General features: G+C 40.9%; 1 protein-coding gene across 2 annotated transcripts in view; it reads left to right on the forward strand.

Annotated features, from left to right (window-relative positions):
• The window catches only part of GRID1 (glutamate ionotropic receptor delta type subunit 1), a 1,166,358-nt gene that overhangs the window by 937,591 nt on the left and 203,583 nt on the right, over window positions 1-25,184 (forward strand). For both annotated transcript variants that reach the window (XM_006277864.4, XM_019497194.2), the window contains 2 exons: window positions 9,372-9,533; window positions 10,641-10,760. In XM_006277864.4, the coding sequence (XP_006277926.1) occupies window positions 9,372-9,533; window positions 10,641-10,760 (282 nt within the window). The remainder of the gene's footprint in view (window positions 1-9,371; window positions 9,534-10,640; window positions 10,761-25,184) is intronic.

Raw genomic sequence — 25,184 nt, forward strand, 5'->3', positions numbered from 1 at the left:
AAATAAGCAGGTTAAACCACCAGCCTCCCAACCTTGGTGGCATCCCCCAGCATGATATGATTATGACAAGTAAACTATCAGATAGCTTACTTATCATAAACTATGATATGTATAGATAGATGCATCCCTACTTTGGAGCTCCATACATGTATCTTCACTTTTGGCACACCTTGAGCTTTGGAAATAAAAACCCCATTGGAGAGCCAACTGGTGTGCAAACATACAAACACAATCATATCTCTCTCTAGGCATTGCATGTTTATGTCACTGGCAGAGCTGTGGGGGGTTCCAATTTTTGCTCAATCTCCATCTGTTCTAGTTTTGGAGTTGACTGCTGTGGCCACTCATGGCATGAGCTTGTCATCTGTAGGTTTCAAATGCCCAGGTTGGGAATGAATTTTTGAAGTAGTGGCAAGTGGGTGTCAGCTTGTCTTCCCAGCAGGTCTCTTCACTGGCCCCTTGTTTGGCTGGACTTTTGGCTTTTCTGGCAGCACTGAACCTGCTGGTGGATCTGGTCAGTCTTCTGTTGTTCATCATTGTCCTTCTGTAGGAAAAGTTTCCTTTTGATTAATACTTGGACAGAAAGTGAAAGTTGTCCACATATATAACTTTAAAAATAAGATCTGGTAGCAATTTTTCACAAGAAGGATTTCAAATCAAGGTATAACTAGGTATAAAAGGGTGTTTTATCTTCAGTGCATTGAAGAAACTCCCCATTTTGATTTTGCATTCCTGCTGCTCCCCTCCTTGTGTGGAGTTTCTTCTATGGCACAGAAGTAAGGTCCCTTTTGAAGGCAAACTGTGAGGCTTTTGTTTATATAGTGAAGAGGCAGATCCAGGGGGAGGGGTGCACTACTGAACTTGCACTCTCCCTCCCCCACTTTGATTTATGGACCACCCAAAGTTTAAAACCAACCACCTAGCAATGACAGCAGCATTTCTAGTCAGACAGTGCTGAGGGAGTATTCATGGTTCATCATAATCTACCTAATCCTTTCTGAATTTGTTATTCCACAGGTGTTATTGACCTTCTTTTTAATGATCTTGACATTCCACCAATCAAGTTATCCTTTGTTCTGCTATTCTGCTGTCTGTTTGCTGTTCCTAGTAATGAAGATCCTATCCCACGGCCCCACAGATTGTTTTTAACTCATTCCAATGAAATTATATTTGTTTTTGCTTCAGTATTAAACTGAATAATACAGTGCTAGGCTCCCAGCATATTACTAAAGCTCCAAGTTTATTTTTAACTGAAGAAAAATGTGTTGTTTTATATGTAATAGTGCACTTCACCATCTGCACCGCCCTTTTCAAAATTCTAGATTTTCCCATTGCTTCAGTGAAAAGCGTTTTAAAAGAAACAAGATCCCAAACAATTAGAGCATAAATCATAAGAGGGTGTAAGAATTACAGGTATAAAAATACATTCCAATATGTACTTATTGATAGGATTTATGTTGTTAAGACATGATTGCACAGATGTAGTATGGTGATGGTTGCCATCCAGAGAGCAGGTACAGGAAAAAGAATTTCATATGTCTTTGAATTTTGCTAGGCATTAGGTAACTTCAGTATTTGCAGATCTTAGCTGGAAAGTGAAAGAAAAACTGAAATTTGAAATTATTTTATCCCCATAAAAAGATAAATAAAACTTTTTTGTCATCTTCTAGAAGTTTTCATTACAAGAAGGAATTTCTGCTCTTACAAAAATATCCTTTCCTTCTTCTCTCATGAATGTTACCAGGAGAAATTAGAAGTATTTCAAAATGCTTATGGGAAACAAGTCCATCATGTTGTTTTCTTCTAAGGATTTCTTTTCTACCAGCCATGCTTATTATTTGAAGGCTAGTTTCTGAATTTCCTATTTCCTTATGTTTGAGACTGCCAGGGGTATAGCCAAAGGGTGTTATTGATCATTCAGGCATCTACATAAATTCCCTTTTAGAGTTCCTATTCTTTTATCCCATGGGTTTTGTTTTATAGTTAGTTGTAAATTGAAATTTGTGTCTATACTTGAAATGAAAAATATGAATGAACTTTGTCTAATGGCCCCCACTTCTCTTACATGGCATCACTATCCTGGAATTTGCAGCAAATTCACAGTGTTGCCAGGAAAATGAGAATAACATCGTATCCAGGCAAAGTAAAACTGAACTGGAGATAATCCATTCTGTTTTGATTACTTTTTCTCTCTAGGAAATTGTTTATATATAAAAATTATGATATATCCACATCTATACATATAAAATTATGAATTCAGGTGGAAAAGATTGTTGTTTTTGGAGGAGCATATTTGAAAGGTTTACAGGTTCTGCCCTTTCTACCTAAAAAGAAATAAAAGTAAAAACAAGATAGGAATATTTTAGTAGTTGACAGTAACAGGAAACATTGCTTCTAGAATTGTGTTGGATTATTCATATAGTACAGAGATGTCTATTAAATATATTAATTTTTAATGTGATAATTAGATTTTGGAATTCTGGAATGTTGTGCCCATACAGCCACACACTAAAGCAGGGATTCTCAACTAGTGTGCCTTGAGGTCCTTTCAACTTGCTACCATTTTAGGGGCTGGCAGGAAGTTTCTTTTGTTGTATATTAACATTGATGTTCAGGTATTTTTTCTCTTTTTATTATTCTAAAATACGTTAGGATTAGATGGACAAGGTTCTTTGGGTGAATCCGATATCTTTTATTAGACCAACTTAAATAGTTGGAAAACAATTTTTAAGCAAGCTTTCAGGTTCACAAACCCTTTGTCAGGCAGAGGAAGTTTCAGCAGTTGGTGTGTGCTCTTCCTGGATGGAATGAAAAGTAAAGAAGCCAGAGGCTGAGCCAGTATGCACACAAGATAGACAGTCATTGAAGATGTAGATTGAGGAGTCAATGGGTGAGAGACAGGCTGTGGGGAGCGGTGGGGGGAGAGAAGGGGGATGAATAGTGGAGAAGTACCTGGGGAGTCAGAGGTCAGGCAGGTTATAATGTGTCATAAATCCAATGTCTATATTTAGTCCATGATTTTTAGTATCCAGGAGGTTGATGAAGTGAAGTTTGTGGGCTTATCTCTGGGAAGTGTTTTGTAAGTTTCCTTTGAGGATCAGGACTGAAAGATTGGAGAGAGAGTGGTTTTCTTGTGAGAAATGTGCCCCCACAGATAATTGGGTAGTCCTACCTTTGATAGATTTCTGGTGTCAATTCATTCTGTTGCACAGGTGTTGTTTGGTCTCACCTATGTATTTTCCATCAGGGCATTTGGTGCATTGGATGAGATATATTACATTTCTGGAGGTACAGCTGTAATATCTGGGAATGCTGATGGCTCTGTTGTGGGGTGTAGTAATTGTGGGGGTGGTGGAGATGTGTTGGCAGGTTTTTCATTTCTTGTCATGGCATGGTCTGGATCCATTTGGTGTGTTCTGGGCCTGAGGAAGTTTGCTTCTGGTGATGAGGTTAGCGAGGTTCGGTGCTTGTTTGAAGGCTAGGATGGGTGGCTCTGGGAAGATCTCTTTAAGAATAGGGTCTCTTTCTGGTACGGGTTGCAATTGTTTGAGGATTTTCCATGTGGGTTCGAGGGAGGGGTGATATGTCATAACCAGTGGTGTGCGATTTGCGGGGGGTTTTCTTCTGTACTGCAGCAGTTCTTCACATGGTATCTGGGTGGCTCTTTCAAATGCGTGATCTATCTGTCTGGAGGAGTGTCCTTGTTGGGTGAAAGCCTTTTTAAGATTGGTGAGGTGGCAATCTCGGGTGTTCTCTTCAGTGCAAATTCAGTGGTATCTGAGGGCTTGGCTGTATATCACAGCTTTTTTGGTGTGTTTAGGGTGATTACTAGTTCTGTGCAGATATATATGTTGGTTTGTGAGTTTCTTGTATAACATGGTCTGTATTTTATCATTCTGGATACTGATCATCGTGTCTAAAAAGGAGATATTGGTGCTGGAGTATTCTAGAGAAAGTCAGATGGATGGATAGTGATTGTTGCATTTCTGATGGAACTCAGAGATTTCAGGTTTTCAGTCTAAATGATGAAGATGTCATCGATATATCTTAAGTATAGCAAGGGTTTGATGGTACAGTTCTTGAGGAAGTCTTTTTCCAGGTGGCTTACAAAAAGGTTGGCATACTGTGGGGCCATTTTGGTGCCCATAGCTGTTAGGATTAGATGGTTATTATTAGTGCCCTGGGTAACTGTCTGCTAAATTATGCTTCTTCTGTACTTTAAACAAGGGCAGCATGTCATAGAAGAACATTAACAGAAACATTATATGACCCATGCTTGATTGAAATTTAAAGTACAGTTCTACCCTGAAAAGTGTGGGTTTCCAGTTTCCTGTTCATTCTCTTCCACGCCAAATCTCTTTGGTTTACAAGGAAAAAATAGTGTTGTTTTTCTAATATATAAGATTGATTTGGATGGCTGAAGGCAGGCTGCTTTCTTTTTTAGCTTGTGCTTCAACAATAATAATTCTGTACTTGCAACTACTTTTAAAAAATGTTGACTGTGAGAGTGTAGTCAATAGTGTGTGCATGTGTGTAAAAGTAGAGAAACCTCATGAGAGTAACGTAACATACATCGCAGAGTTCTTGATAAAAATATAACATATTTATGAAGTAATGTTTTAGAGTAGAATCTGAATGTAGGCGAACCAGAGTACCAGAATATATCCTTTTACTGCGTGGTTACAATATTTTCTTCAGTATTAAGATAGTTTCCCAGAGAAATGGAAATGGGTAGCCGCAGATAAATTACTTTCACTTTTGTCGATAACTCTTTTGCTGCCATATCAGTAAGACAACTGCTTAAAAGTATGAATGATAAAGAAGAATGTCACTAATCTGTACAAGCAATACAATTAAGGAAGTATTCTGTGGGTCATGCTAAAAAGTTAGCAGGCTAGTGACAAAGTGTTTATTGTTCTGCACTGTATCATAGAAGACCTTGGTTTAGATATCTGGTCACAAAGGCTTGGTTCTTCAATTATATGTAAGGTATATCAGCACAGTACATTGTACTGCCATGCAGAGATATTGAACACCTGATAGGTCATACAGGGACATTTCAGATATCTTTCCAGCAGTAGCAAATTTGGAAGGGATGGGGGGTGAGGGACACCAGCCTTGGGTGCTGACTGTGAGGGGGCACCAGAATCACCACCCTCCCCACCACAAGCAAGGCCAAACACAAACATGGGCGAACCAGGTGGCTGTCCAGGCAGCTGTCCAGGGCTCAGACAGAAAGGAGTCTGAAAATGGTGGTTGTTTTTGGTATTACCATCATCATCATTACCATCATCATCTCTAGCAAAGGGGGATCCAATAGTAAAAGTTCCCTCAGGGCCTCAATGAGTCTAGGTCTGGTGCTGTCCACCAGCAGTCTGCTGCAGCAGGGGCAGCCCTGCCCTGCCAGACAGTGCAGCCCTACACCCAGCAATGTGCTTGGAGGGCAGGAGGTAAATGGAATGAACACAAGGATGCTCCAGAGAGTTTGTCACAGCAGGCACAGCCTTGCACCCAATAGAATATCTGGGGTGAGAGGGAACAGATGGGAGATTAGGTGCAGCTCCCAGGGAGGCAACGTCACAGGGCTACTGCTGCCTGAGTCAAAGCTGGTACAGTAGCAACAGCAGCAGTATCAACTGCCTTCAGTATACCTTAAGACTTCCCACCACCACCATCTACAGTAGTCAGCCTGCCCTCCTCCTCTTCTTCCCACTTCCTGCTCTTCCACCTCCTCCTATTCAGCTCCAGGTGCTGAATAATCTTGCTATGCATCTGCTTTTCAGGGGATCATTACACCATGGAGACATACCCTTAGATATGTAAATAGGAGTTGGAGGTCTAAATAACTAGTATTTGGGCCAAAGTCCTTTGTTATCTGGACTGATTATAATTACTGAATAAAATATAGTGTTACCTGGGTCCCATCAGATATTTGATATATTATTTCAATCAAAAGAGGAAAGAGGAGCAAGTGGGTGTGACATGTTTGTACCCTACATTCTTAAATAGCTAACTAGGGAAAGTATTTCTGAGAATGGGGCTGTAATTTTCCAGAACAGGAACGCAACAGTACAAAACTGAGAAAACACAACATGTTTCTACTCTGTGGCAGTTCCAAGGAGACTTTGCAATGAGTTGTCAGTTGCAAAGTGTGGGTGTAAAATGAACTTTACCAGGGAACTGAGAGACACTTACTTTGGCACATTAGAAATGGCACTTTTCCTTACGTATGTAAACTCTTTTATTTTTCTGAGTGAGCAGGGTTCTGTTGTGGAAACCAGCTGAAAACAGAAGAGGAAGAGAGCACACTGTTGAATAGCAGACTCCCATGGTTGCTCTTTTTAAACATTGTTTATTAAAAAAATGAACAATATAGATTCATATGCAATTGATGAAAATAAGAGTTATGTAAAAAGACAACAAACCAGGGGCTTGGTTCCTGGGTCCAATTCTCATTACCTCTTTAAACACTCACTTGTTTAACTACTCAGGAAAGGAAACCTGACAAAAGACTATTTTTGTGGCCTCTTTCCAGTTAAAAGTATAGCAGAACATAAGCAAAGGAGATGACTTTGCTTAGGGATAGTGTAATATGGGAGAGGTTTTTACTCACCAGTAGTACTTCATAGACTTTGTATGTTTTTAATATGAAAACATGTTTCCATGATTCATCACTGATAGTCATAAGTATATAAATGCATCTGCTTTTTCTGTACTTTTCTGGGGCTTGAAGTACATGAATAATAACATTTTTGTTTTGATAAATGTTCAAGTAGGAGTATTTAATTACCATTTACTTTAGTCCTGGGCTCTGTAGGAAATGTATTCCTCAAGGAGATTCTAGGTTAGCTGTAATTATACAATAATTTAGTAGATTTGTAAATATATTGTTAATTAAGATTACATTTTATCTAAAGACGTTTACTTCATAGAGCCTAAAGAAGAAAATAATGTCCATTGGCATTTTGGAAGCATATTAAATTTTTAAGGAGTCTCTACTTTTATTTTAAGTTTCTATTTTAAAGTATCCTGTTAAACACAGAAATATAAATGCCTTACTGGGTCAGACTAGTGGTCCATCCAGCCCAGTATCTTGTCTCCAACAGTGGCAAAAGTGAATACTGTAGAGAGAGAGAGCCTTGAATTTTTATATATCTAAAATGATCTATCTCCTGCTCAATATCCTCCCTGGCATCCACTATAATTTGTTTAGAGGTGCCAGAGCAAACATCTTTGTTCTATTCAATAGCTATGAATAGATCTATTACCCATGCATTTGTCTTTTTAAATCTGGCTTATGTTATCTGCCTCTACAACCTACTGTGGCAGTGAGTTCCATAAATTCACTACATGCCGTATAAAAAAGTGTTTTCTTTCGTTATTTTTAAACCTGTCTTCTAGTAATTTCATTAGGTGCATCCTAGTTTTAGCATTCTGGGACTTGGGGAATTAATAGTTCCCTATTCACTTTGGCCATACCATTCATGATTTATAGACCTCTATCATAATCCCCCTCAGCTGCCTGCTTTCCAAACTGAACATTCCTAGCCTTTTTAGTTTATGCTGGTATGGCAACTACTCCAAACCCGGAACATAAACAGGGATTAGTATAATGATTATGTGAAAAAAGCCATAAAAGGCCAGATTTAAGGTATTTACATTTTGGCTTTCTTTCATATCTTCTGAGGTCTCCTACATTACTTGCTTTGAAGATTGAAACAAAGGATTAAACTGGCATAAATAGTAAGCTGGCTGCGGGCTGGAACTCTGAGTGGCCTAAACTTTAGAGGAAATGGATAGCTGCATTTTGTGCCTGTTGTAGCCTTTTTCCATTTCTTTGTTCACATTCAGACACAGCAGGTGTATCTACATTTGTGCTGTACTGTGGAGTTGACTAATTAGCTCCACAGTAAAGCATTTCTATCTACACATGTGGTGCTATTAGGCCACAGTAAACTAATTAACTCTGCTGTAGGATAGTACTGTCCGGGACAAGTACTATCCTATGGTGGAGTTATTTAATGCACTGAAACACATGTGTAGATGGTGAGATGGGTCAGTTGGAGCAGTGCAGGAGGTGTCTGTCAGCTAGCTCCACGTTGGTGTACCCTTGTGCCCCAGCCAGCCCCTCTGCAACATGTAAAGCCAAGGCAGAGCAGCTCTATTTCAGGCTGGCTCCTTGCCAGCCAGCTCAGTGTACTGTGGTCCCTGTCGCACATGTAAATGCTGCACATGGGAATAATAAACTCTGTGCACACTGCACTGGACTTCATTCAGGCACAATAATAGCACATGTAGATGCACTCAGTATGCATGTGTGTGTGTGGGGGGGGGGGTGTTCTGAACGCACATTGAAACATAGTATGAATTATCCTTCATGTGTACACTGAGCTCTAGACCGCAAACATTTTCTAGGAAATGTCTTTTCAAAACCATGCCTCCATAAAATGTTTCTCCATCAGCAAGAGAGAGACACATGTACAAAGAACTGTTGGCCAGCCTTTGTCTAAGAAGGAAGTCTAGAGTTTTCTAATGATCTAGAAGACAAAGATGGTTTCTTATCTCTAATGCTCTTGGACATTTAAGGTCAGTGAGGAGTTAAACAAGATTCCGTAGGCTTGGCGCACAGACGGGCCCTATATTTTCAGTGTAAGTGAATGGACGTGTCTAATTAGTATCTCAAAGTGTTTGCACCAGCCAGTCTTCATCAGGTATGTCTTGCCTGGTTTGATTGAGCCAGCTGCTATATATCAAATATTTACTTTTTTTGCAGACATTGTGATATATTACTGATGGCAGTGGTTGTATCTCTGGAGAAAGATATACTTTGTCTCATATCCTTAGTGTATTGTTTGTAATGGAACCTGTATAATTTCACTGTCTTTGCAATGAATGATCTCAGGTAAATACTGAAGAAAGGGGAGTACAGTAAGGATCCATATGATGCCCCTGCAGGCTTTCTCTCCAGGAAAATGGAAGAGGAAAATTTTCCTTTCACCGTGTTTTGGGTTCTGTTCAAGAGAAATGATTGGTGTCAAAACAATGCTGTTCTGTCTACTCCATTTGTGCCATCTAGGCATATTACTACTGCTTTGTTCTCTACTATGTCAAAAACTACAATGAGAGCTGGTAAAATGAGTATGGAAGATGAGAACTTAAATCCATTCAGCCTTTAGCCTCACTAATTAAATGAATGGCAAAGTATCAGTCATTAGTGAATTTGACTAATTTACCCATAATCGTTACCAACCTGAACAGGAGTATTTCAAGTGAAAGACTCCAGTTTTACTATACCTCATAGGCACTCATTTTTATTTTTTTGAAGCAATCCTCAAGAATGCTAATTGTTTAACTCTTTTCACTGCTTACAGGTTTCTAATCTTTATCTGTATGACAGTGTGCTTATGCTGGCCAATGCCTTCCATAGAAAGCTGGAGGACAGAAAGTGGCACAGTATGGCAAGCTTGAACTGCATGAGAAAATCCACCAAGCCTTGGAATGGAGGTCGATCCATGTTGGAGACTATTAAGAAAGTAAGAAAAGACGAATCATAAGCCTTAATGTACAATTTTAAAAAAATGTGTATTGTTTGAAATTAAATTCTCTAAAATTATTTACCCATCAGTTATTATAAACAAAATTGAATTGCCATGAAGATGTATGTTCAACTGTTGGTGTTATCAAGTATGTGCTTTGTATAAGTGACACAATGATGACTAGCTGTATAGCTCTATATACGTGTAGATCAGTCATTTCACAATAACAATGTAAGTAAGTAGCAAGGTGGGCCACGGATACAGGATAAGTTCCTTTTGTTAGATAAAATAGATTGGCTTTCAGGAAACACAGAAAGATCATGCAGTGTTGGCTATGGTGGGCTTGATTCAGATTTCACACTACTATAAAATGCTCAGTTATTTCTCTCACTCTTTTTCTTTCAAATACACACTGAGCTTTGGACCAAAAATCTTTTCTGAAGAATCTTTTCTCAAAACCCACATGCCTCCATGAAAAAAAAAAAAATCATCTTCAGCAGAAGAAAATATTTGATTGCATTTTATTTGGTTGAAAATGTTTTGTCCTACTCTAATGACAACTCTAGTTCATTGTTCAGTTTAATCAAGGTTGAATATGCTTTGACTTCCACCGCTTTTAAATAGATATGAGGTGAGAATCAAGCCCAGTAGGCCTTGTACACAAGAGTTTTAATAACAATTTTTTGTTTGTCATCAAGCCTCACTTGTTGTCCTAATATGTGGTGCTCTTTCTTTTAGGCCAGACATTTAATGGGTTCATGTTCTTTACCAGAATCTAGCTCTATATTCAATGAAATCAAAAGTTCTTTTGTTTTCAGATTCAGCTGTGGTCCTTTCTACTTTTCTGGTGGCTATCCTTGTGCAGGTAAAAGGTCCAGTGGCATTTTTCAAAACACGCAATAGCTATATCTTTATTTCCTTTCTCAGTAAGATAGTTTCGTTTGTCTGAGGCTATGCGTGAGCAATTGCAGAGCATATCATGGCTGCCACATTCAATTTCACAGCAAGCATTAGCAAAACACTTTAGGAGACTTAGAGGATGAAAGGTGCTTTATAAAATTAAGTTCTATTCTATTCTAAAATCTATAACATTTGTTTCCTTAGGGTCATATAACTGGGCTTACTGGTGTTATGGAGTTCAGAGAAGACGGCTCCAACCCCTTTGTCCAATTTGAAATATTGGGTACTAGCTACAGTGAAACCTTTGGCAAAGATGTGCGGAGGGTAAAGAATTACAGCTTATTACTTTCTTCTTTTTTTTTCCTTGAAAAAGGAACATGATCTGTTTATCTGGAGAAAAATGCTGTCATTTTAGAAAGAATGCAAGAAGTGCTTTTGCTCACAGTACAGAAGTAATTTACTTCAGAAATAATTTTTTCTAATTTCTCACACAAACCTTGAAAATAATTTCATACTGTCAGGAGGGAGATCTGAAAATTGTTTTCAAATATGCAGTATTGCTTAATGTATTCTACGCAGAAGGACAGAGCATAATGGTGAAGATGGCAGAGTCCTACCCCTATGTATTTTCATGTAAATGATGATATAATTGGCATGACTGAAACTTGTCCTAATAAGGAAACTCACTGGGGTAATAAATTACAAGAACATAAACCTTTTTAAAGTGTAGTCTCTGTTCTTCAAGGAGATATTAGGTTAGCTGGAGTGATAGGATATGTTTTTTAAATATATTTCAGAATTTGTCTGAAAGCTGAAAAAACTAAAGGAGGTATAGTAAAGGGAGAAAAGGGATATATTATACTTGAGGGAAGGAATGTCATAGCCATACTAGCTAGTAGAGCAGAGGCAGTTTGTAATTAGGTAGAAGATCAAACTGGCAAAAAGTGATCGTCTATAGTCTGTTGTGGGATTGAAAGCTACCTAGGAAATGTTCATGCAGGTGAAGGTTGTAAATTAAGGTTAGAACACAAATAGGAACACTTGATTTGCTTGGGTTTTGAGTAGAGCAGAAAACTGCAAAATATTCATGTAAGAATATGCACTATTTTTTTCAGTTAAAGTATTGCAAATTAATATTATCATTGTATTTCTTACATAAAGAAGACATGAGCAAAGAGAAGGAATGGCATGTAAGATAAAAGTTTGCCACATGTCTTGGTTTTTAATTATACGATCCATCTATTTTTTTATTATTTATCCAAAATTCATTTTCTTATGTTACTGGACACATGAGAACAAGGTACATATTTAGATTATTGCTTTAAAATAATGCTTTCTCACAACAGAAATTACCAGAATTTGTCTGACATTTATTTTGCAAGTCACTGATGATTTCAGGTGTCTATATTGTTGATTGCTTAATTTGAGATTACTTAGAAGGAATCTAATTTTCAGAAATCAGTGATGCTGTGCACAGAAAACCGAGACCTTGAAGTGGTCATTAAAACAATAACAGAAAGAACAGAAACATTGCATATGCATAAAGCTCCAGGATTAAATTATTAAGCACCCTACTTTTCCAGCAATGTCTCTGAAGAATTTAGACTGGTAAATGCTCCCTCTCTATATTCAAGTGAGTGGGGAAAAAACTACTTTTCAGTCTAATTCATGACATGTTCTACAACTTTTCTGCTTGATATAAGGGAACATTCCTAATGCTTTGTATTCTACTTGACTGATGAACAACTAAGATAGTGTTGGGAGGTAGAACTGTCTGTTGAATAGAGCATTGAACCTTAGTTCTGTTCCTGGCTCTGTTGTAAATTTTCTGGTTGACCATGGGCAAGTTGATTAGCAGCCTTGTGTCTCATTTTCACCTTCTTTAAAACTGGGATAACAAAGCTTGTCAATCAGCAAGAACAGGTTCGACACTGTTGGATGTAAACTAAAGTATAAATGTAAACCATCCCCTTGATTGACCAAGTGGTTCAGAAAGGCATGAGCTTTCATAGGCAACAACCTGCTTTGTCAGATGCTTAGGATGTGCCAAAGTACCATGTTTTCTCACATGTAACACTGTTCTTTTTCCCCCAAAACCAGGTGTGGAAAATTGGGGTGCACATTATATGCGAGAAAAAGTAATCACCATGCATCCAGAAATTTGTTATCAAGGGAGCTGTGACAGCACTAATTGTTGAGCCTCAGGGTGCCACAGCAATTAATGCTGCCATTGTTTCCTCACAGGTTGGATCTGGTGCATAGCTCTGGAGCCAGCATGAGGTCAGATCTAGCATGCAGCCCCAGAGACAGCACATGGGGTTGGACTTGGCATGTGGCCTAGGACCTAGCATGCAGTGCTGGGCTCAGCACACTGAGTCCAACCCAGCACATGGCTCTGGAATCAGTGAGCAGGCTCAGTTTAGTGTTTGGCCCTGGGTCTAGCGCTCCCAATCAATCTATTGGCCCCATCTGGTGCATGGGGCTGACAGCAGGCTTGGCTCCCTACTCACAGCAAAGAAAGATCTTCCTTTTTCTTCCGGTTTTCCTTCAAAACCAAGGTATGTTCTATATACAGAGGTGCACTATATATGAAAAATACTACTACTGAAAGCTCATACCTACCCCAACTGGTTAGTCTTTAAGGGCACAAGGGCACCTATACACATGATGGAACTCTGCTGCCACACATGCTAATTAGCATGTGTTGGAGAAGACTCAGTTAACTGAGTCCACTGTGAGTCTGCCGGAGCATGCTAATTAGTGTACTCCAGCAGTCTCTGTATCACATGTATTCATAATTCCCACATTTCACAATGGCAGTTCACTGCTACCATGTTGAAGCATGGGATGCTGCATATATGTGATGCTGTGGATGTTTTAATTAGAGCAGCTCTCACAGCCCCTCTAATTAAAGCGTTCTTGCCCTCCACCCTGGAACACATGTATAGACACTCTAAGTTGCCACCCTGCCTGCCTCCTGCCTGACTTCAGACTAATACAGTTAACTACCTCTCTTTCATGATAATTTTTTCAGTCTCCTAAAACACACATAAGAATACTGGAATAACTAGAAGAAAACAAAACTGGCTCAACTCAGATGAAATTCGTATGCTCTGAATATTACAAAAGCCAGACTACTCAGACATGCTTCTAGGACAGAAACACAAAACTGACTCACTAATTTGAATGGGAAGGATGAGGTGGTACACATAAGAGATGGTTACTGTGTTAATATGTTTTAAAAGAAATTAAATATTTTTGAATTTACAGATGGTGTTCACCTGACAATGTACACACATTTATAAATGAAAAACAGTGCAGAAAATGTAAGAGAATGTATTTTTGAAAGACAGTTACTGGGTGGAAAGCTATTTATTGCAAGGTACTGGTTTGGGCAGGAAAATATTTTGAAAATATATATTTGTCTTTTAACTAAATAGGTGGAAATAGTAAATAAATGAGTAGAATTCTAGAGTAAATGACTGGAAATCTATAGGAGCCATGACAGGAGATGATATTTTTCACAGGATAAGTACTGTAGAATTGTCAGCAGACAGTTACTTTGAGCAAGGATTCTGACTTTTTTATCATTGCAGCAAAAATCTTTCACAGTTCAAAAATATTTTCAAGGGTCAAGCCCCCTCCTCTCAAATTACCTGTGAGAGAGAAATTCTGGTTTATTTCCATATCCCTTTTTTCTCTGGTTTAGCTGAACAGGGAACCCTTTTGCAAAAGTATGGATGGTCCTTTCTGTCTTGTTTCTCTTACCACATACGGGATGGGATGAAGCTTTCTCAATGGTAGCCCTATTCTTTCTCTCACCTGGACTCACATTAAGGAGGAGGGTCTGCTGACGACATATGCATGTGACTATGCAAAGCCTTGTTGGATAACCAATGTAATGTTAATGTAGCATGAGATCCCTTCCCCTTAAGGGGTCCCTTAGAGATAACTTCCAGCTGGAAATTTGCTGAGAGAATGGATGAATGGAAGTACACCCACTGAGAGAAAATTGTTGATCTAATGATACCCAAAACTTGTCAGCTGAGCTTGCAGCTGTGGTTGCTGCAGACGGAATTGGTCATGCCATGAACTGCTGAGGGATGAATTCTACCTTGCCACTCTGAAAAAAAGCATAACTGTTTCAGGAACCCGTAGGTACAAAATCTTCTGTGAGTTTCCTTCCACTGTCCCTTTTCTAGAGCCTACTCTGACAGATATTATTATGGGGGTGGGTGATATGAGCCTCTTAGAAAGATTTTGTTTTATATCTCCACTTCTTGTTTTATCAGATCTAAATGATAGGGGACATCTGATTCCTTATGACCAAACCTGTAAATAAAAATTCCTTTGGAAAAATCAGGTCATTCATATAAAGCAGTAGCACTGCAGCTGATATACTTTACTCAATAGAAGTTGGAAAAGACCAGTTGATTATAGTCTTGTTAGTCTTTATTCTAAAGACAACTGAAAAAGATGGACCTATTCAAGCTTGTGGCTATATGACCTACATTTTAGAATTTCAAAGTGAGCTTTTCCAACATATTTAAGGGTGCTGAACTCCCAATGAACTGCAATAAGATTCGAATGTTCATTCCTTAAACATCTTTGAAAATGCCAGTCTGAATTGTTTTACAAGGGAAATTGACTGTATGTTAGTTGGAGGAGCAAGGGTAATGGGATTTTAGGGTCAGGCAATGTCATAGGAAAAATAATAAACATAAGAAGTGATCAAATCAATGAAATGAAAATGAAGAAATAAAACACACTGCAGCAGACATCTTCTGTAGGCTGAATCCATGTGTAGCAGTTTTAAACCAAATGAAATTTGAGGAGGAGAGAAACTTGAAGGTAGATAGATGCAGAGAAATTAGATAAGGACAAAGGAGTCGGGAAGATGGCATTCAGGTAAAGTTTAAGGGCCTTGTTGCACATTAATTTTAGATGGCTCCTGGAGTTCTTAACTCCTGGACTGTATACACATTAACACCAAAAACTAGTTTTAGGCACACTTTAAGCAGCTTAAAGTTATGCCACTCCAGGGCAGGTTTAGCTCTGATGTGTGGCCACTTCCCACAAATGAACCACCCAAGTTACAGTCCTTCAGCATCCCAGGATGAAGTGTCCCGTCCCTCACCCTTCTGTTTTGTGTAAACAAACTTTCTACCCCCTGAACTATACTGCCCAGGATTCATTTCTGGCACCAAGCCAACTCCTTCTGCCCCTGGGGGTGTGACCTTCCTATCCTGTGGGGTGCTACCCCATGTGAACAGTCTGCAGAGCACATGCCAGCTAGCCAGGTTGCAGGGCAAAGATGGATCCAGGAGGGGTAGGGACAAGGTAGAGGGCTGGATCAGGTCTCCATGAGATGAGGATTCCTCCCAGAGTAGAGACAGTAGCTCTCCCAAAAGCATCTTCCATCACTGCTCCCATCTTCCAGCGACCCCAGGAAGCATGACCAGCACCTCCCACACCCCAATACCAAATCCCAATTCATTAAAACATGACGCCTTCTTTAATTTACTTCCTCTTTTTTATTTCTTTTTTTTACTACTTTTCATTTTGTCTTTTAGTGACTGACTGACTTCATTTGCCACACTTTTCTGACACCATTTCCTTTCTGCCTCACATTTCATTTCTGCTACCCCCATCCCATTAACTCTCTGCTTCCCAGCTTCATGTTTTCACCCCCCCACTATCCCATCTCTCTCACACCACAACCTAGAGCAGGGATAGAAGCCTGTCCTGACTTAACAGCTATGTAGTAGCAACTCACAGTGGTAGTTCCTAATCAGGCCCCTGCTTGCCAGCTCTCTAGTGGCAAGTCACAGCTGTGCAGGTAAGATACAGTCAGAGAAAGCTTTTAGTCCTAAGGTGTGATGTGTCCAAAATCTAGTTAGCACTAATACTGATCAACCTCTGAGCAGCAAAAACTGCAACTTGTAACAAGGCCCTAAGAAGCAGTTGGAATGAGCCCAGTAGTTCTTTCCTTCCAGTCTTTCTTCTGTTTTGCTGTTTTCATTGTAGCTGACAATTAGAAGAAAAAGTCCCTTCCACACACCTTCCCTTTTTGATATCTTTAAGGATTGCTGGTTTGAATTTTGCATTGATGTTAACTGTTGTTATAGTCTGGGTCACTTGAACTTCATCTGCTAACATTCTAGCTTGGAATGTTTTTGCTTAAAACACATTTTATTTCTTTTTTATATCAAACTTTTTCAGCAGGTATAAAACCCAAAACATCAGTGCATAAGAATACTCTCCTATTCACTTATATTGGTAGAAAAAAAAACTTTGGACTGAGATGTGGAAGGTGCAATTCCTGTGTCTCATCTTGCAGAGTAGTATGGACCCTTGAGCTAGCTTCAAATGAGCTAGTTCAGTACCAGCAGTAGTCTACCTCTGGCTGCATGGAGCCCTGCTATAAATTGCTGTGGCTGGACTGACAACTAGCTTTCTAGGACACTTTTGATTGGACGTTTACTTCTCCGACTTACTTTCCTTATGTATAAAATTGGATTAAAATATCTTAGTCCTTTGTAAAGTAATTTGAGACCTACTAATGAAAAGGTATTTAAGAGCTGGGTGATATTATTATTGATTTCAAAGAACTAGAGATTGAAAAGAACTAGAGAATGAAAAGAACCAGGTCTAGGGCACTCTTTACCCTTCATGCCAATTTCTTCCCTGCACATCAATGCCGATGTAACTTCTACTTTCACAGCATGGTCTGATCCACTGCCCTGAGAGACCCCCATGAAAGAAAACCAAGAAACCTAGTGACTCACACCCTCCCTCCCACTTTGTTCCTGATTATATCAGGGTTTGTTTTGCCATCACCATTCCTGAATTCATACAGAGAACCTTGTGGAAATTTCATTGTGGTGTGCCCCCTGGGAGGTAAGCAATATCACTTATGTTTTTTCACTAGCATATTTCATCCCTGTGATTAGAGAAAAGAATAGGAAGCCAGGGCTCCAAAGTAATAATTCTAGCAAGTCACTAACTTCTTCCGTAGTCTTGGACAGTTAAGCAATATCTGTGCCTATTTGTCCATATATACAAGGAATATAATAGCAATTAAGTTCCCTCACAGGGGTGCATTTAGGTTTAGTTAATTAATGGTTGTAAATGCTTTGAGATCAGCATCATCATCATCATTGACAAGAAAATGCTGTGGAAGTAGAAAGTGTTGTTGTTATTATGTTTTAGTACATTGTACATTAATTAAACAGCTTGCTTTAAAAATATTTTCCCCAGCTGGCTGAATTAACAGTTCATACACATAGTTTATTGCACAAGAAACATTCTGTTCAAAATGATAACATTTACTACAGGGTATCCATTTATGTCATTCCATGTATTTTTTTTGTAAATTTGATTTTCTTGGAATATCTTCTCCTTCATAAAACAGCCTTTCTGTTTCTCTTAACACTTACAGGTAGAGAACAGAAGTTACTGTGAATAGTTTTGTGATTCACTTACTTTGGCTGGAGCCTTACTTATGAAGTTGGGTATAATGTTAATTGTTCTGTTCTAGTTGTTACTCTTATACAAAATTTCAGTGACTGAATCAATGCCTCAAGCTCCATTAGCAAATGGCTCATATCTTCTAGGGGTTTGAACAATTAAATGGCTGCATCTGTAAGAATATAGTAAAATCCCATGATGTGGTTGCTAGAAGTTATATACTGCAGGGAATTATCTCAGGCAGTTAGTACCGTCATTGAATCAGTTTTACTCGTATGGAAAAATACCTAATCAAGGTGCCTTAGTTTAGCTGTAAGGCAGGTGCCTTCCTCCTGTTTGAATCATTCATAAACATACACTTGGGTGCCATAATTCAGGTTAATCTATGTTACTATGCTGCTTTTCAAATGGGATGAAGTTCTGACTGCTTGAGGTCATAAAAATTTTCATGACACTTTACAAAGATAGGGGCAATAGCACTAGCATCTTGGATAAAATCCAGTTCCTGTACATTTGGTGTAATTTCCCCATGTTCCTCTAAATGAACTGTGTGCCATGGTAGACTGAATTAGAAAAGAGCATCACCATTCATGCACAAACTAGAGATAAATCTGGGATATGACCCAACAATAACCACCATCTTATACATATATATTTCTGTAACCAGGTGACCTATCCCTGTAAGAGGGGTAAGTCAGCTCTGTTGAATAGTTGCAGATGTGAGGAGGCTGCTTGTAAAGGAGTGGCTCACTGGGAGCTTAAAAACCCCACAGAGGAGAGCAGTAGACAGTCAACTGTGTGGGAAGAGTTGTGAGCCAGAGGCAAGTGGCAGGGTATAGGAAGGGGCCAGACTACTGTGCTAGGGCAAGAACCCTCTGAGTGTCTGGGATTGGAAGATAGGGTATGTTTGCTTGTTTCTTCTGTTTAAAGATTCTGTTCGATCTATATGAACTAGATGAGGAGCTCCTGAGAGAGCAAAAGCCCACGTGGAGAAGCCGGAAGGTGAGGCAACACACTTACAATTTCACTATAAGCGGGCGTGTCTACACAAGACATTTACTGTCTAACTTACTGTTGCCTACTTAGCTCCACAGTAAACATATCATGTCTACATGTGCAGTGCTATTAGGCTGCAGGCAGCTAATAAACTCTACAGCAGGGTAGTACTTGTAAATACAAGTGCTATCCTACCGCAGAGTTATTTACTGTGCATCAATGTACATGTAGACTCGGACCTGGGAGTAAGTTGTGCCTGGTCAGCCCAACCAGCAAGGGGCCACACTCCTGCCTGCTGCCTAGACGCATGGCTCAGCAACTTCAGGAGCCTCATGGTCCAGCCAGCTCCTCTGGTGTCTGATGCAGCCACCTGCTGCCTGGGCCTGACCCCCTGTACACCCTGCCAGGTCAGGGCTGCACCCCAGAACCCAGGCCACACTATTCCCACTAGCCAAAGCCTAGGGCTGCCCCCTGCTCCCCTTCACCCTGGGGCTGGCACCCCAGCAGTTGTGACTGGAGCCTGGAGCCCCCCCTGGCTGCTGCAGGGGAGAACAACAGGGCAGGAGCAGCCCTGGCCTGAGCTGCTCCTCCCCAGCTCAATTTGCTGCTGTCCTGGGCGCACATGTAGATGCTGAACCTGGGAGCAGTTTACTGAAGAGCAATTTGCTCTTTGGTTTATTCAGTTGCATAGTTTTACATGTAGAAATGCCCAGTTTCATATAAGACTGATGCTATTCAGTAGTTAAAAAAACCCAAAAAACACTTTTTGTAAATTCTATGAGGTTCCTTATTTGAGGTGAAAAGTACATCGAAATATGTGGGGAAATTTTTATTGTTTTTCTGTTTTAAATGAAGAAGCAAAACACTTGTATGAAATTTATTTGATTTGTATAAGAATTGCCTTTCAGGTTGATGGTGAAATGAAGCAGGTTATTTGTTTCAGTTGTACAACTCTTTTTTTCAGTTAATATTTTATTGATATGATCAGGGATCCTGATTTTCTGTGTTTAAACATTGCAAATTCTCTGATTAAAATGGCAAATTCTTTGATGAAAAAACCCCAAACCCATGTTTTCTGCAATTAAAATGAAACATTACTATATATATAGGTATCCATTGAACACAATGTTTTATTGATACATTTACAATTTTAAAGCTATTTGGAAGCCAACCAGTGCCTCAATTACTATAATAAAATAAATTCTAAATATCTATACATTTTGGCATTCGATTTTCAGTTTTTTATCATGGAAAATCAGAGCTCCCTTTGCCCCTTTCACTCATCAGGATGCAGGTTCAGCTGCAGCTGCCTCACCCCCCAACTGCTTTGTGGCTCTGAGTAGCCCTGATATGCCAGTACCCTGTCCATGTCATTGCCCCTCACTCCCAAGCCACAGCCCCCCAACCCTGCTGGTGCCCCTAACTCCCCACCCATGATCCCCTACTCACCACCAGCCATGCTGGATTGGTCTCCAGCTGCCAGGGCTATAGGGCCAGGGACCCAGGTCCACAACTTCCTGCCCCCCACAGCAGCACCTGAGCCCTGGCTGCCACCCATGGGAGGCAATGGGAGGCTCTACCCCAAAAATGGCACAGCTGAAGCAGAGCCCATGGGGGGATGGGAGAAAGCTGCCTGCTGTGGGCATGGGCTCCCTACCCTGTTGCCCTCCCCCAGCATCTCCATCACCTAGTGGGTGGGACCCAGCATGGCAGGGCAGAGCAGGGTCGGCTGGGGAGGCTTGTACCACCATTGGGAGCTCCATGCTGCCATGGTGAAGTGTCCCTGCCTGTCTGACAGCAGCAGGGGTGGTGGCACAGAATTTTGCCCCTCATTGCTGCTGGGTGGGTAGGTGGTGCCTCACTAGTCGGCACAGGGCACCCAGCAGCAACATGAGCCTCCCTACCTTGCCTCGCTCTGCCATGTTGGGTCCTGCCTGCTGGGCTGTGGGGGCCTTGGGGGGAGGGCAGCAAGGCAGAGAGCCCAAGCCCTCAGTGGGCAGCCTGTGACAGGGAAACCTAACTCTGTCGCAAGGAAGCAGGTGCACCCCTTTAAGGCCAGAACCTTCTGGGCACAGAGGGCTGGTGAGGAAGGGGTTAACTGCTGAACTGGGACAGCTAGTCAGCTGACTAGAAGAGGCAGGACTATAAAAACCCTGGGTTGAACAGCAGTAAAGAGGTCAGCAGCCAAAGGGGAAGCAGTATTCCTGAGAGCTCCAGGAAGAAGTTTGGGGAGCGGTCCATGGCAGGAAGGGGGAAGCTACAGAAGCCCCTGTGAGATGGCAACTGCATCTACAACCAGGACTGTAGCTGGCGGTGCGGAGCTGAGACTCAAAGAGAGTTCATGTAAGTTGGCCCGCTGAGTTGATTGAGCATGTGCAGTTATTATTATTATTTTTTGTGATTATTGAATAAGACCGCAGGTTTGGGTGAGGCTATGAGGAGGCCTCATTTTTTGGGGACCCACTCTGGAGTGGGAGTCCCAGCGCCAATGAGGGCACAACTTTGGGGGGGGCACAGACCCCGGTGCTACTGAGGGTGCAGCTTTTTGGGGGGGCAAAGACCCCAGCTCCAGTGAGGGCGCAGCTTTTTTTTGGGGGGGGTACAGCCCCAGTGACAGTGAGGCACAGGGTGAGACAGGGCTATGGAGATCCCGAGTGCCAGTAAGGGTGCAGTTTGAGATCACACAAACCCCAGCACTCAAACGACAATCTTAAAAGGGCCAGGGAGGCCTGGTGCACCTGGGGGTGCAAGTGTATTTTTTTTTTTTTTGTGTGTGTGTTCGTTTGGACTAGTGGGGTAGCACCCTGGCGTTGAATTTGCAGCCCCCTTGCTGTGGGGCTGGTGCCTGTGCCTCTGGACCATGGAGTGCTGTGCTCCTGAAGGGAGCAGAAAAGGGGGCCACGAGCCTCCAGGCACTGGAAGGGAAAGCTAGAGCCTCAGAGTCAAACCCTGTTTGGTAGGTTTGGATGGGGAGGCCTAGCCAGGAAAAAAAAAGGGGGTCAGGCCATCCTAGGAGAGACCCCAATATAATAGGCAGTCTCCTGCTTGCATAATAATTTCCCTCAAGACTTGGCAGGAGAGATCAGGGCAGGACAGAAGAATTCCAAGGGTGCCCCACGTAAGGCACGGATGACCAGGAAGATGGTGCTGGGGAGGGCGACTTGTTACACAGACCATACCCACCCTATGCACAAACCTGGGGGGCATATATTCCCCTCTCCTCCCTGGGAGTGTGTGCAGCAGTGGGGAGCTAGCAACACCCCCCAAGATGAGCAACCCACAGCCTCATCCTACTCCCTGTTCAGGTCCTGCAGCTGTATTTGGCCCTGGGCCCCAAGCCCCATGCACCATCTGGGCTGGGTAGCAGACCCAGCCCTGCCCAACTCCTTCCTTCCCTCCTTCCCTCACTATGGCAGCCTCAACTCCCTCCCTGCCCCCCCCCCCAACTTATCTGAGGAAGCTACTCTCCAGGATGCCTGGTGGCCATGTGCCTGGTGGCCATGTACCTGTGTACATGTGCACAGGCACATGGCACCCCCTGCCTGACTACCCTCCTCCCACTCCCCCTCACCCTTGCAGGCTGCAACTATGCCACTTTAGAGGAGGAAACCCACCGCTTTCTGTGTTTTTTGTTGTTGTTTGTTTTTTTTTTTCCTACGTTGAAAGAGAAAATCCAGGTTTTTCTCCTTGAAATGAGAATCTGGGTTTTACCACATTCTTCCATGGTGAACAGAAAACCTGGACCCCTGGTTATGCTTAGTATGTTTTATTGCAAAACTATAATTTGTATGTTGCAGAATGATTTACCAACATAGATCTTTTGGTCTGTGGGGTAGTATCAATGGTTTCAGTTTGATTCTCTACAGTATAAATCTTTGCTGCTAGACCCTTTGCAGGAATTGGACTTCTGCTTATATGCCATTTTGACTGTATTCAGCTAGTCCAAGTCCATCTTTTCAAAAACTATCCCACTCTGAGTCTTAAGTGATCAGCATATTATCAGCAATTTACTTCTTTCCCAAGACTCCATCAGTCTGGCACATGTAGAGCTGCATCAGTCTTGATATTTGGTAAAACCGTTGACATAAGCAGAATGCAATGTCAAACCTGATAAGTCATAAATTCGAGAGATTTTGCTCTTTTTTTTTTTTTTTTCTGCTGTAGTAGAACTAGCTACTAGAAGGGTGAGGAGTTGGTAATAATTTGTATTGAGCAACTGGTTACCTTGAGTATCTTTTCAGTACTGTGTGGTGGTGTTGTGTTTTTTTTTTTTTTTTTTTTTTTTTAAGTTAATACTTTTTTCTTGTTACTACAAGAATTGCTAATTGTTTCAGCTGAGCCCAAACTGCATGTGTGGGTATGGAAGTGCAGGTAGGGGGGCAGATCCTCTATAATCTACAGAGGTCACAGTTTAAATATAGGGGTACTCATAAAAGTTTTAAAATTTAGAGTCCCCAATGGATGGATGATAACTCTCAAAATGAGAGAATCCTTTTTGAGTGTAATTACAATATGTTTGTGCTTACATACATGGAATCAAAATTATGTCTGTAACATCACTTGCAGGTAATATGTTAAAGGCATAGTAGCACTGCAACAAACTAATTCTTTAACTAATTAAAAACATAATAGTTATGTAGTGTGAATGTCTTGTATAGTACTTTCCAATATAGCAGAACAAGGACCAGACCATAATAATTACAGAGCCCTCTATTGAACCACCTTTATTATTTAGTCACGGAAGGTAAGTTCCAATGTCAGTGCCAAACTTAAGTGCACTTCAGCTGATTGAATGGAAAATGGGGTTGAGGTGTTTTTTTTTTTTTAAAGTACCTGGGTAAGAACTATATCATGCTGGAAAGTTCATTAGCAACATGTATGGTACCTAGAACTAAAATGATTCACAAGTATATCACCTAAAATATTGGAGTTGCTTGTTGATAGTGGCCCACCTTATACAGCTCTTACTTCTGAAAGGTCAAAGCAGCCTTAGAACATGTTCTCTTAATCCAGTGCAGAGGTGATGATAACAGTAACATGCACAAGAACTAAAATCTCTCATTACTGATTAGCCAAATCCATTTGTAAGGTTAAAATTATTTTGTGAACTATTATCTAACTACCCTAAAATCAAATGGTGAATTGAGAAAATCTAATTTCCCCTCTTCCCCCCCCCCCCCCCCCCCCCCCTCCCTTGGTAACATACATTTCTTAAAAATAGAATTGTACAAAGGATAAAATATGTAGAAGGCCAGTAGAGAATTCTGCTTATAAATTTAAGATTCAGCAAACCCTGTGTGATATAACTTTCTCCTCCTATCTATTATTAATGTTTGTGCAGTGCTTTGAGATCATTAGATAAGAGATGTCATGCATCTATAATTTTTCTTCAAAAGTGTGACATTTTTCTCTCTGAACAGATACATTTTTAATGTAGCAATACATCTTTATAGCCTGCCATTCCACTTGCAATAAAATCCTCTTTGAAATGGGGGTATTATTTACTATGAAATCAGGTTAATTTTATTGTCATCTACACTGAAGCACTTACAGGCCCTTGGCAGATGTGCAAATAAAGGTGTTAGGGAATCCAGTGTGGGATCCCCACAAATATGCTTACTGGAATGTGCATGAAGGAGGCATGATTATGGGACTGAGCATCAGATACCTTCATGCCTTATTGCCAGTGCAGGGGGAGCCTGTAACCATGATCCAGGCTCTGCCTGCACCTGCAAGTTGGCTGATCTTCAGCCACGGGAGTGCATGGTGTGCCGCCAGGGCTGGGAGCTCAGATCACCTGATGGGGCTCCCCACTGCAGGAGTACATAGTGCACTACCATGGCTGAGACCCCTCCCCCTGGCCTGGCTGCACATTCAGTTAATGGCGTGATAAAACCTAGCCGCAACGTTATTACACATTTTTTGTGTAATAACGTTGTGGTTTATTCCTTGTTTTATCACACTAATTGATTGAATATGTGGCCAGGTAACAACTTAATATATGATTAACTGATTGGTGATATCTTAAGTGTAATGTGTGCCAGAGGCCAAAGATTGTTTTGTTTGTTTTTTCTTGATGAGGGAAGTTCCAGAGGAGGGAATTTTAGGAGCCTTGTGATTTAAGTCTCATTTTCAGGACCGATGAAGCCTATTGTTACACCTTTATTGACCCATGCAGTTAGCCAAATTCAGGGTCTCTGTTAGAAAAAGAGATTGAAGATGGAGTCGGGTGTTTCTTTGATGTAGTGCTACTTATTTATAAACTTCAGTGTACCTGAAGAC

This window comes from Alligator mississippiensis, chromosome 6 (genome assembly GCF_030867095.1).
Source record: "Alligator mississippiensis isolate rAllMis1 chromosome 6, rAllMis1, whole genome shotgun sequence".
NCBI classification, from domain to species: Eukaryota; Metazoa; Chordata; order Crocodylia; family Alligatoridae; genus Alligator; species Alligator mississippiensis.